General features: G+C 35.5%; 1 protein-coding gene across 1 annotated transcript in view; it reads right to left on the reverse strand.

The window, feature by feature from the left end:
* The window catches only part of POLR3A (RNA polymerase III subunit A), a 37,933-nt gene that overhangs the window by 7,719 nt on the left and 16,050 nt on the right, over positions 1-14,164 (reverse strand). The window contains exons 18-28 of the mRNA XM_083843574.1: positions 13,009-13,127; positions 11,549-11,686; positions 9,806-9,976; positions 8,994-9,107; positions 4,258-4,344; positions 4,090-4,172; positions 2,452-2,622; positions 1,688-1,781; positions 1,489-1,581; positions 833-997; positions 15-179 (exon numbers count right to left, since the gene is read on the reverse strand). Of these exons, the coding sequence (XP_083699700.1) occupies positions 15-179; positions 833-997; positions 1,489-1,581; positions 1,688-1,781; positions 2,452-2,622; positions 4,090-4,172; positions 4,258-4,344; positions 8,994-9,107; positions 9,806-9,976; positions 11,549-11,686; positions 13,009-13,127 (1,400 nt within the window). The remainder of the gene's footprint in view (positions 1-14; positions 180-832; positions 998-1,488; positions 1,582-1,687; positions 1,782-2,451; positions 2,623-4,089; positions 4,173-4,257; positions 4,345-8,993; positions 9,108-9,805; positions 9,977-11,548; positions 11,687-13,008; positions 13,128-14,164) is intronic.

The following is a 14,164-nucleotide window of genomic DNA, read 5'->3' on the forward strand; positions in this document are numbered from 1 at the left end:
CATTTAAACATTACCTCGTAAGTGTTGTTAGAAGATGTTTTTGTTCCTTTCACTCCATGAGTAGCCATAACAGCTCGCAGATTATCACCTTCAACTAGAAGTTTGTACTTTTCCTTACCACTTTGTTCATCAATATGGATAACAGCTCGGGAAACCTCTGGTATACCTTGCACTACAACCTTCACAAAACAAAAACCCAAATAACTTTGATGCATACAGTAATGCAGTATAAAGGACTGACCCTAATCAGTATTCCAACTGATTTTGAAGCTTCATTCTTTGGAGTAGATAGTGAATTAAGACATATATGAAATCAGATTTCACTATTAAATATGCCAGTACAAACGTGATCTTCACACTGTACTATTAACCTTACATTTTATATTTCATCCCATATATCCTCACATTCAGACGTCTCTCTCAATAGTAGGTCCACACAATTGAAAGTGCATCCTGCCAACAGTTAGGTTCACTCATCAATACTTTTAAAAGCAGAAAGTAGACAGTTCTCACACAAAGCTGCAAAAACATCAGATACTGCCAATGTGGTTCAACTCTAGATGGAGCTACAGGACGATAATCAGTTCATACATTTACAACTGCTGCATTCAGAATGCTTCAATAAGTGTTTTAATGAGGGCTATGTACCGAGGCTTCTTTTTTATTTAAAACACTTAGTGACTAAGTCTTAGTTTCTGCTGCACAGCAGTACAAAATGTACTCGCATTACCTTCAATCTTGTCAATACTGACAATAAATACTTCATCTTCCCACTATAAAACCCCAAATTATTATTACCGAATACCTCCTAAGATAGAGTCTTTGTTTTTACCTTTGGTAATTCTTCTTTCAGGGACTGCAATACATAATACATTGAACTCTTGCTATTTTCACGAGGGGTCACACATACAACTGCTTCTCCATGGACAGCAACATCCCCAGGCTTCACTCTGAGTTTAGATATGCAAATAGAGTAGCGCACAGTCTCTGCATTCACCTGGGGCAAGAGTCAGTCAGCAAACATCCAGATATCTCTCAACATATGTAAATGTGCTCAAAGACATGCAGCAGTCAATATTTCTGCTCTTTCAACAGAAAATCAAAAGTGGAATGTAGAAAAAAAACAACATAAAACCAATTACTCTTAAAAGTTACATGACATACCATCCTATGCTGAAGGTACATACAGGTTTGTATGTTTCTAACAAACAGACAAGAATATTCATTCTTGTCTTGAGAATGACACCAAGAAATTAATTCACATTCTAATTTCCAAATAGAGGAAAAAGTTACCTGCTTTACAAGTTAAAAAAAAAAAAAGTAAAACAAACAAACAAACACAACAGATGTAATATTGGCATAGAACATCCTTGGTTTTCTTTCTATTTTCAGTTTCACAGGTCTGATGATTTTTGTTTCTGTGCAAGGAGTAAAAGACCTTCTGGATCCTTCCTAAAGCACATTCTGATTAAGAGCTCAAAAACCCACCTCTAATCTCAGTAGTCTAATGCGCTCTAGAGACAGCTTCACTAGGATGAAACAATCATCTGGAAGAAACACTTCTTCAATATATTCTGAGATCTTAAAAAGGTAAGGGCAAAATAGTTAGCATGTGAAAATGGTTAAAATGTTCTATACTGGCTAACATTTACTTTTAAGGCATTACCAATAATACAGTTTTTCCTACCTCTCCTAATAAAGTTTTCTCAATTCTTCCTTTAACCAGACGGGCAAAATCAGGATCATCATCTTTGTCCAACTGTGCTGTTATAATAGGTGTGCTACAAAGAATAAACACGCAAGAAAACAGTTAGGAAATTGCTATACTAGATTACAGATAGCAATTGGAATTAAAGCTTGCCTTATGAAGCTAATCACATTATCTAGATTAACTTTTAAACAAAAATAGGAAAACCTTCAGTTTCCTCAGTTACGTTGAAGAAAGTTATCGTTTATGTACTGCAGGACGGCAAAAATAAGCAAACACAAGAGAGATTATAATAGTACAATAGTGACTATTTTGATGGCCTACAGAACTCCGGTATTGTTTAAGAATACCTGCAGTATGCCCAGGTAGTTTCGGCTACCACTAAAAAATGGTTAGCTTCGTAATATGACAGATTCCTAACACAATATTATAATTAATTATCAAGTTTAGCTAATTTAATTTTCAGAAAAAAAAACAACACACCAACAACAACGAAAAATAAAGCACAAAACATTTCTAATTTCAGTCTTTAAATCATCACTTAGTTGTACTGAAGCTAGGTTCTTCTCATTTGGGTGGTGTTCCATGGATTCAATGCCATCTAGCATGTTACCGACAACAGGGAAATGCTATCACATAAATCCCAAAAATCAGAATCTTAAAAATATATCAGGTTTCACTGAGGCAAAGAGGAAAGAAAAAAAATGATTCAAAAATGAAAACCAAACCCACAATGTTAGTACCTAATTGCCTTTGAAGCATTAATAATTTCTTTGATTCTTGGCACACCCAAAGTAATGTTCATGGAAGCAACCCCTGCAAAATGGAAAGTCTTCAGCGTCATCTGTGTGCCAGGCTCGCCAATACTCTGTGCACAAAGGGCTCCTACTGCAGAACCAGGCTCCATCTGTGCCCTGAGAAAGAAATGGTCTCATAAAAAATACAGGAAGATTCAGAACTCAGTAAGGCTTGCAATCCTACACAAGCAAAGATAGCAACTCTTCTGGTAGACATAAAGGAAGTGTATTACTTTTTAGAGAAGTTAAAAGATCACCAATACTCAAAGACACTGCTCTCATTCAAGGCAAGAGCATGCCTTGTTATACACACATTACACAGCCCCACAATAACATCCCTAACAGAAAAGATAAAATGCTTGTCCCCTCCTCCTCAAAACCATCAAGCAGTAAATTCTGGGTTTGCCATTCAGGGAACTCCCCTACATTAATATTTCCAAAATTCCCCTTTATATTTTGAAGCAGAACAGACCTTTACCAAATATTCTTCAATAAATTATTATGCAGGCTGCTTCTAATCAGAGCAAAATCCAGATATTACTGCTTTTTTGTTTCCAGCTAATTCTTAAGCCACATTACTTGCTTCCCCATCAAGTTACGCATGTAATGGGCTCAGTCCCACATTCGCCTCTTCCTAAAATTTCTGTTCCTTGAAAACTGGTTGTCATTACAGGATAGAAAATGAAGGTGGCTACACTGTATCATGAGATCTCTAAATGGTTTACAATTCTTCCTTACAATTTTCTTCCTGCAGTTAGCATTCTGAAGCTCACAAAGAGTGTGATGTGATTAGCTTTTCCAGAGCAAACACAACCTCTGAACTTAAAGCACAATACCACAAAGATTGCTATTGATTTGAAACTGACCTATTCAGGTATTACTGCTCATGGTCTCTTTGGAGGTTTGCAAAAATCTCCTGCAAGAGGAGGAGGAAGGGAACATGTCTACCAGCAGGTATAAAAATGTTGCTATTTAAACAACATCCTATCTCCCTTCCAATCACATTGCTTTTGGCTTTTACCAGAATCTGCCGTCAAAATGCAATTTGTGGATATAACTGGTAAGGAAATATAGAAGAAAATTGTGCCCGCAGATATGACTAGGACTATTACAGAAGACAGGTGCCCAAATACAAGCAGATAGATTTCTACACTCAAGTCTCCTGATATAAAGATTAAAGAAATATAAAACATTTTTTTCTTCTATGTTACAGGAAACACAAAAAAGTTAGTCATGAGAATCTTTAACAAAACAAATCTCATTAAGATTCAAGACAGAAAGATGAAAACTTCAGCTCTGTCAAACCTCAAAAACTGTCATACAAGGCTCACCTCTGCCTTAACAGTTCCACCTGTAGATGGTGATACTTGACTTTTTGGCATTTTACCTTAGTCTTGCAAATTTCATGTCACTGGGGACAACTGTTTCTTATTCTTTATTTGTTTTGTAGTCACAATAAAACCAACATTTTTGGAGTAACAATAGCAAACACTCAGTTTTGAGTTACTCCTAGATTGCAAACAAAGCAACACATACTAAGCTGGCAAGGTAAATAAACAGAGAGAAATTAAGCCCAAAACTTACCTCATGTATTTGTCCCTACATGTCTCTAGAAATTTCTCTAGTTGTGTTGGTGTAATCCTATCCAACTGATATAAAACTCGTGGCTGAAAAGGAAATGGAACAGTTGGAAAAGGAATAGCTTGTGAAGATGTAAAATAACTACATTGTTACCCCACTGAAATTATTTACCTCTGTTGTGCCATTGTCATTAATACCATACTTGTCCCTTGTTTTTTTTATTTTCTCAGAAACACCTTTGATGAATTTTTTAATTTCCTGAAATTACATGAAAACAACAGTAAGCAAAGTTATGTTCTTCATACTGAAATCTTCAGCAGTAAGGTATTTGATTAGAGATCCAAATGAAATGTTTAGAATAAAAAATTATCTGCACAATATGAAGAGAGAAACATCAAAACTTAACACACACACCAAATTCACTCTCGTGTAACCACAAATTAGTAGCAGCGCATGAGGAATATGGTCGACACTCAATAAAAGCATCCTTCCTGAGCACACACTGAAAACAAAAGATTTGACAATGGTTGATCCTTCCTTCCTACTCACCACTCACTAAAACTTCTATGTTCTCCCATCAAAAAAAGTCACTTGAAGTAAACCCTCAAAATCACCATTTTCTGAAAATACTGACACAATGACACAAAAAAACATTCTCACTCATTTCTTAGCATTCAAAATAAGTCAAAGTGAAAAGACTGAAGCAACAGAATAAAGAGCAAAGAATACCTGATGAATAGGTTTCAGAGATTTAAGACATACTTTATCGGGGAGTAGAGAACAAAAAATAAATAAAATACAAACAAACACTCAAAACTGATAGAAATGTATCAGTCTACCTAGTATAATTCAAATAGCAACTTCTCCGTGCTGTGGAGAGGTCTTGCAAAAAAGTGCATTCAATGTGTAATATTAATACATAAGCCAGTCACTTTCTTATCAGGATTACGCCAAAGTAGTTCTAATAGTCTTTACTGGAATAGAAAGTGAAACAAGACTGTTAGAAATATATCCAAAGTTTCTATGAAACATCATCCAGGCTTTGGGTATAGATATGTACACTAGAAGTCATGAAATATGATTCAGCTTGCTCACGCAAGTGGACTCTGTGCAAGTCATTACCATAAGAGGCTTACCAAAACCAAAACGTGAACAAAAAGCAAGAGGAAATCATTGCCATCTACTTCAATAATGATTTAAGAAAGCCTCTGTGGAGGAGGAACAAGTTAGATGTTTAGAGTCCATTTATACCCCAACAGCCCTGCTTGCCAAACAGACCAAGTATCCCCTCTTCTTCACTCAGTACTGGACTCTTTCCAACTACTGCAATAGCTGAGCACTGAAAATTACTTGCAAAATTGAGTAAATATTTGAGCAACTGCCCTTTTCTATGACTCCATTCACAGACAATTATCTAAACACTTCTATTATATCCTAACAGAATCCTCAGATTCTCAAAATCTAACACTCTTACTGGTATTCCAAGTATTTTCAGATAGTTCATTATGTTCTGTGAATACCAGCACGAAGTTCAAATGAAAGAATTGACAATAGAAATGTGCTGCTGGAATGGATGCTTCAAGTTGTTGCCCACTTGGATGACACAAGTTGCATTCATACATTTCTGCCCCTTTTGCCCTGTAGTAAGTCACTGTAATTCACAAATGAAATATTGTGTGACTTGGAAGATTTTTGACCCTGAAATCTTAAGATAATTTTTTTTTCTAAAATAAGTTCTAAACAATAATGTGGTGTTGGCAAGATTAATATTTTTTATTTTGGGTGGATAAAAAAAAAAAAGAATACTGTAGGACTGGAGAAAACTGGAGAAGATCACTCAGAACACATTATCTAAAGAGAAAACACAGCAGAGAGGTCCTTTAAAAGTCACTCCACTTGGAAAGATACTTCTTTTGTGGAGGGGTAGAAAGGGGAAGAAGACAATGTGTGACACTAACTTCTCCTTCCAGAACAACATAGACTAAGCTCTTTTATGTTTTCATCTACTCATACAAAACCAGGGGAATAATAATAGTAACAACCACAGGAACCCAAAAGCCTTGTTATACTGATGGAAAAATTAGTCATGTGGCCATATGGGGAAAGTCTGCAATAGGAAAGACAAAACACCAAAGCAGCACAGCACAGACTGTAAATACCACTGTGGCCTATTTTATCATCAACTGTTTCTCTTTGACAATCCCGAGTACTAAAATACGTTTGTTTGTCTGTTTTTAAACTTCTAACAAACTGAATAAATCTGTTACACATCCTTCTGCAGAGTAAATGTAGGGTACTCTAATGACACGTTATTTCCATGTACTAGAACAAAGAAAGAATGGTGAGAAATGTATGATAAATCTCTGAAGATAAATGTTTTTCATTGTCAAAACGTTTTACTCAAGCAAAATAGAAAATTAACTATTCCTCTCAACTTTCAGTTATCTTTTGGCAGTTCATCTAAACTATGGCTTAACTGAGGCTACAAATAAAAATAGAAGGTAGAGATAGGCTAAGTAAAGAGTCAGCTGTCTGAGTTACATCTTCAGTGCGATGCTCCACCAGCACACCTATGCAGCTCCCACAGCATGCAAGATGTCATTTTTCACACAGTCCAAACCTATAAAGTCTTCTAGTCGGGACAATTTTACCAAAAAGGCACCAAACCAACTCAGTGATCTACACAGCCAACACTCAGTGAAAATAGCAGTTTGCATTCATTCAGAGTATAAAGCCTCATCACTCAGGTACTTGCACCATTTTTCCATATGTGAAGCACTGCTAATATAGGAATTCCAACATTGAGAAGCCCACTGAATTACCAAGTGGTACAGACAATCCCACGTGATTCAGCAGGAATCCTTTCAAGCCCAGTCAGACCCACCAGGCAAGTTCTCCATGTGCCACTCACTGTCTAAGCCTTTTTTAGATTTGGATCACACTTCCTAGTGCTCGTCTCCTACCATCTCCAAAAAAAAAAATTATTTTTAGATTCTGTAGGTTTCTAAATTTTTTTCTAATTTCCATACGAAGAAAATAAAAATTTCCCTTTAGCTGTATCTTTATATATTCAAGTATGTTTGCATTACAGCATTAAGCCCTGATGAATTAAGCCGTGAGCTGTTCCAGCCAACAATACGCTTTTTCATCAGTCTATTTCCCTCCAGTGAGGACACAGTGCAGGCTGAATGAATGCTAGCCTGCTTGAAACAGGCTATTTGGACATCCTGTTTTCTAGACTGGAGTGGATAAGGCCATTATAATAACCTCCTTGTAAAATAACAGCAGTAAAAAATGTCTCTGTTCTGGAAGGGAAAGGTAGATGAAGGGAGAGGAAAAGATCAAAAAACTCATGTTAATATCCATGCAAATTCAAAAAACACGTTTTAGAATGGAATGTTGTGTACCAAAAGAAAGCTTCCTCAAATTCTCAAATTCTTCAAAATCTTCCAGTTTGACTCTGGGAATTAATTCATGTCATGGTTTTCATCACTAAAAAAGGACTTGGTCAAATTATTGGGTTGAACACCTCCCTTAGAATTTAACAAGCAGTAATGTATATATGCTAATCAGTTACTTTAGCACTATACACACATCTTTAGCTAAAAGCACTAACATTAATGCTCACACAGTGCACACACATGCTACAATTACCTCATTATATTTTTCATAACCTGTTTCAGTTAATGTCTTCAAGGACGAACAGAAAAAAAGAAAAGGAAAGAAGAAAATGTAACAGTATTTGAAACTTAAAAATCAGAAGTAAAGCTCATTACCGTTACTGTGATGTAAAGAAATTACCCTACTTTCAGGAGGACAGATATAATTTTTCCTGGTATGATAAAAAAGAATCACACCTTAAAAAGAACAGCATTATCTCTGAAGCTGGATGTAAGTATATTTCATTTTTTTTCTTTACAGGTGCATAAGAAGGGAGTATTTCAAATACAGATATAATTTATTTTTCTACTCTGCTCTAGCAGTGGAGTTACAAATCAGGTTTCTTACTGGTTTTGTCACCTCACAGCTCTAAAGCGGTCTGTTCTACTCAAAAGAACCCATCCAAAAGCAGGTTACTAATTTCATATTGTAATCATTCATTGCCAGATATCAGAAAGTTCATCAAGTGAACACTTTTACATATACACACCCAGGTTAACTCCACAGGTTTTAATCAATGTCTCCTAAAGTAGTCTCAAGTATAGATACTTTCATAAATACTTAAATACTCAATGCTCTTTTGAAAGAACAGTTCTTCACAACTCAAAGTGAAAATTCTCTCATCCTTGGAAGACATGCAGGTATCTCCCAGAAGATAAAGCCCTTTCAAGCAAAACACTTCATGTGGCTAAAGACTTTTGCTGAGTTAGTATTAAAGGAAAGCAACATACATAGGTATAAGCATAGAATTTATATTAAAGAAAAACAAGCAAATGCCTAAAAGAAGTTATTCAGAAGGTTGATAATATCAAAACCAATGTATGAAAGGGATCATGAAACTTGACCCTAGTAGTCTGCTATATATAGTCATTAAAAATTATTTAATTTCTGACATCCCAGATGAAGCATGTTAATTACTGTACCATTGTGCTATAAGCAGAAATTCCAACAAGGTATCTCAGATCAGATCAATGCTCACTCCTACACAAAAAAAAAATCACTAGATTCTTCTCTAATTTCCTGTTTCTGTGGTCAGTGTGAACATCTATTATAGTAAGAACTACTTGTCCTACCTCCCCACCCCCAAAACATACAGAAATATATTAATGAGCAAACTTCTATTCCTTTTGTTAGTGCATAAAATTCAGTCATTTCTCCTGCAGATTGATAAAACCATTTTATTTAACTTCCTTGATTTATAAGGTATAGTTAATAAGTGCGATAGGAAAGTGAGATAATGACTTCACCTGCAGAAAACTGTCTCGGCAGCAAAGAAATTCATTCTTCTTCATGATAGATTCAGATGTTAACACCAATTCATTTTTACTGAGGGCTGGTTCACTTCGGCATGGATATACAGCCTTAAGAGGAAAAAAAAAATACTTCTTCATAACTTCTTCACATAAAGTAAACAAAACTTCATTGTAAAGACAGGACAGAGACACATACAACTGATTAAGAGTTTAATTTAAAAAAAATACACAAGAATTCCATCTTTGACTATCGTGAAGGGCCACATACGTGTCTACCTAATGAAACCTGAAGGTATATGCATGCACAATCCTAATTGTTTCAAATCATCACACTCAGATTACAGAAAAAGCCAAACCACAAATAAACTATCCTGTTTTCACACATCACAACATTTACAAAGTTATTCATCAGTGTGCTAGGTCAATGACTTAAGAAGCAGTCCAACATAAAAAACATGTATATCTTGATTTATTTATGAATCACTCTGTAATTTTAATCTTACCTAGTACACAACTGAAACAATAGTAACTTAGCTACTGTTTAGTATTACACCCTAGAACTATACCTTAGCACTAAAGAAAACTCTGCTTTTTACCTCTCATTAAGTTTAGTTCCAGTTGCTCTGTTGTAACGTAAAAATACATATATAACCACATACACATGCTGGAAGACTGTGATCAGGACCACCATAAAGGTGATTTAAAAAAAAAGTTACTATTGTAATTATTCTCTGCATAATTTTTTACTTCTTCCTTAAGGCTTTGCACTCTTTTCAAATTTCCAACAAAATTTCAGTAATCCTTACCCTGATATTGTCTAGAACCCGCTTAAATTCCAGTGGTTCATCCTTCCCTTCCATTGCTGCAGGATCCAAGCCATCTCCTCCATAAATAAACTGAATAATGTCACCAGTAGAACTTCTGACCGTCAAATCATACTGCGAACAAAGATCTTCAAGAGATTTTACCAGCCGCCTCTAAGGGATAAAAGGTACAAAGGAGGTAAATGGGATCTCTTTAAAAATAGCTATTAGTTGGGATTCCATACATACAACTAGAGCTTCACTGTACATTCCCCTAAGCATTAAAGACAGCAATAACAAAATTTAAAGCAAAAATTTTATTCTCACATTGTCCCCTATACAACAGAAATTCTAAATGCTAAACTGCCATAACATATTATATAAGTCTGAAGAGTTTTTACAGTCATTTGTGACAAGAAAACTGAATTTTCAAAGCCTTGTATTCTTTCAATCAGGTTTGTTTCTCAAGCAATACTAACTTTGCGTATGGCAGCAAAACAAGCCAACAATTATTTTCACTCACAGAAAACAGAGCGCTCATCCATCAAAGCCAGTAGTTGCCATTTGTCCACCAGTATTAACTAGCTACTGTCTCTGACATTGATTCACTGTAGTGGGAAATCCCTTTGCTACCATTTTCCCTCCTCCATCTCCCAAAAAAGAATGCATGCTATGAATCATCAGTGGTTAAGAACCTTTTTACTTGAAAGATGGACTTCATCATTCTATCAATGTAAATTAGCTCACTAAGAAATATAAACCGGTAATTTTTTTTTCCGCTGAGGAAGAAAAAGGTGAGATAACATAGAAGTTAAGAGATTTTTAATCCAAATTCCAATTGCTATTTATATAGGGTAAAAGTTGACAAAAATTTGCAGGTTACATATTATATTTATATACATTTATGCACATACAAGAATTGTTCTTCAAGTCTGGGAGACAAGTGGTGTCACTAGCTTATCACCCCAACAGGAACTGATTTCTTTATCTTTGTAAAGTTACTTGTGTACCTCTGAACGCATTCTCAGCCCCACATCATCTTGCTTTTTCTAATGCCTACTACCTTGGAAAGATGCCTATACCTAAAATCCTGAAGTATTTCCACTAAATTCTCAAGACTGTTCATAGGAGCAAGGAGCTTTGGCAGAGGGACATTTATTTTCACAGGAGATACAGCCAAAGACACTAGCAACTTACAGAACTTTAAGTCCAAGTCTCTACAGCCCCAGGGGCCTGCTACTTGAAGATGACAGCCATATTTCTATCATCCAATCTTTTTTTTTTTTTCTTTTTTTTTCCTTTTTTTAAATAATCCAAGTCGGGTATTTACAGACAAAATTTTTGTTTCTCATTGTCAAAATACTGTGTCTGAAAAAGCACTCACAACTCAAATCAGTGCTATCTGGACAAACCTTACAGCATAGCAACCATGTGGATTTGAAGCACACGCAGTACGTAAGAAAGCAGTCCTCAACAATTACCTAGAATAACGGCTTTTATCACCCATATCCAACAAGAAACAGCTTAATACAAGCATATTACTGTGCCATTGCCTGAGGTCTGTTTCACAAGCTTCATGTGTCTACTGGAGAACAGACAAGTCTATTTTGCAGTACAAATTCTATTAAATTAAAAATAAACATCAACAAAAACCCACGCAAGATGTATGCACAACCCCCCAACAAGCACAAAAGAAATAGTCTCCTCTGGCAGGTTAGATAAAATCCCCACCCCACAGACAGTTACCTGCATGTATCCAGTTTCGGCTGTTTTTACAGCTGTATCAACCAGACCTTCTCGACCAGCCATTGTGTGAAAAAAAAATTCAGTGGGAGTCAACCCAGAATAGAAGCTGTTAGCAACAAAGCCTTTTGCTGCTGGAAGCTACATGAAAGAGCAGAAAAAAAGTTAAAATGCAATGTCTATTCTTTACGTACGTAACAGAAAAACGTATGTTAAATGTGATCTAAATTCCTACAAATAGTCAGCGGATACATAAACAGAGCAATTGACTCTGTTATATTTAGCTCTGAAATTCAATGCATTTGAGATCTGACTCAGACTTCAAAACCCTCATCTAGGTTTTCAAAACTAATACACTTTGCAAACACCACACCAACTTCTAACAATTCAGCTTCCCTTATTGGTAAAAGAATTGAAAGGATGATATGAACATTCATGCTGAAAACTAAGGAATCCAGAAAAAATATAGAGGTATGTACAGAACTAACTCTTTTGAACAGTTTCCTATCACCATTCAGAAAAGTTCTTGACAATGAACTTGATGCAGGCATCCCGCTAAGCCAAATAACACCATGCTGTCTCTATGATCACATGGAACAATGTATAGACTACAAAAAGTTTAATCTTCGAACATTTCATTTGCCACTATTTAACAGGCAGTGCTTTCTAATTCACTAAAAAAGCTGGAGTTAAATTTGACATTCCTCCCCATATAATACATGAAGTTTTTCTTCTTTTTTTTTTTTCAGGAAATAAAAGATTTTATGTTACAGAATTCAGAAATTCAAATTTGGACATTTAGTGACACATGCAAGTGTCATGGCTATCATCCGACACAAGCAAAATAACACACTAACAAGTCTGATGGTTGGTACGAAGAACTTTCTCTACTGATTGTTAAATTCAGATAAGCACTTAAAACAAAACAATGAATCTCATGGATTTGTATTGACAAGTGCATGAGACTCCTCATTGTTCCTTGTATAAAGCAGCCCATGACATATATCCTAGCTGAAAAAGAAACAAACCAGACTCCAGAATGGTTTATATGGCATGTTTCACCTGACTGAAGATACCAACACACACCCGGCAGTTGTCCTGAAAAGTCTTAGTACAGTGAAACAGAGTGCAAGACAGATGTTTTAACAAATTATTTTCAGGACTATCAGAAGAGCCAAAATGCATCATGAGACTTAATTTAAACTTACTGAATTAAAAAGGTCTACATCACAGGAAACAGCAAGGCTTAACTGTAAATATTCAAGCTAACGAGATGTCCTACTGCAATTCACAACATTACTATTAATTCCCAAATCACATTCCGAACGCTTTACATTAACCATATGTTTTTGTTTTCCTGCACCATGCCGCGACACCATATCCTATCATGCATCCTTCTCAAAATGGTTTAAGTTAACTTGTCTCACTTCTCCTTCCAGTGAACTGTAAGCATATGCAATTACCTTAGAATGCTTCTCAAAGTGAGGCAAGGACCTGTTCTCAAATCCATCGGGAACTCGGGACCCACTGATAGCCTGTTGACCTACACATGCAATCATCTGGGAAATGTTAATGAAGGAGCCTGAAATGGAAGAAAAAAAAATTGAGTGATGAGGAATATCAGCCTTCCTCTGATGACTGAATTGCCTTAACTTCTATGAAAATCTGTTATTTAGTTTAGCAGTTCTTCAAAAACGCATTTAAAATTGCATCAGTTAAAAAAAGATTTCCTATTTGTTGCCCTATTCATATTAGCATTTATGCAGTAACTAAAGTAGTTAACCATGTAGCTAAAAACTCTCTTTATTTTTTGAGTCATAGACATTCATGCCACCACTATTTTACTATAGGCCTTATATTATCCTGATTTTTATTATGGGTTGTGGTTTATATATCCCATGATCTTAACCTCTAGGCTTTGCTTCACAATTTCTTCAACAAGCATATCTAAAACATTTTTTAAAATCAAGGGTTCAGTGTCTATCAAGATTCCTACAACAAATTAAACCTCAGAGAATTAAGTCGCTAGTTAAGCTTTATTTGCTGAACATTTCTGCAAAAGATGACTCCCACCTTCCCAAATCATACATTTGATGCAGCCTTCTTTTTAGATTTCAATATTTCTGTAAGACTTTGAAGAATGTCTTCAAAACACAGAAGTTTCATGCCACCCTGAGGTTTTCCACAATTTCTAGACAGAGGCAGAGTTAAGTAGTTTCTTCAAAATCTTACAGAGAACAAAGGAAAGCTCAGATAAGAATTTGAGTATAAAACAAATACTATATAGGATATCCTTTCAAAGAGAAGCAGTGAAAATGGCTTTATTATTTCCAATTCCTAAGGAAACATTTCTGGATGATTTTTGTGTGTGATACAGATAATTGAAATGGGAGGTGCAACTGATGTCTCTGTGCTGATTAATTCAAGATCAATCATCTAAGAACATTTAAAGTTCTCATACAATGCTGTTCAACTTGTGCCAAAAAATAAAAGATACAGTAAAAAGTACATCAGCTTGCTTTCAGTTAACTAGAACCAAACTGTATTTATCGAGGAGTCACTTTGAGTTCATATAATGTGAATTTAGTACTTGCACAACTGTCTGTATAAAACAAGCTA

Source organism: Anser anser, assembly GCF_964211835.1.
Source record: "Anser anser genome assembly, chromosome: 7".
NCBI classification, from domain to species: domain Eukaryota; kingdom Metazoa; phylum Chordata; class Aves; order Anseriformes; family Anatidae; genus Anser; species Anser anser.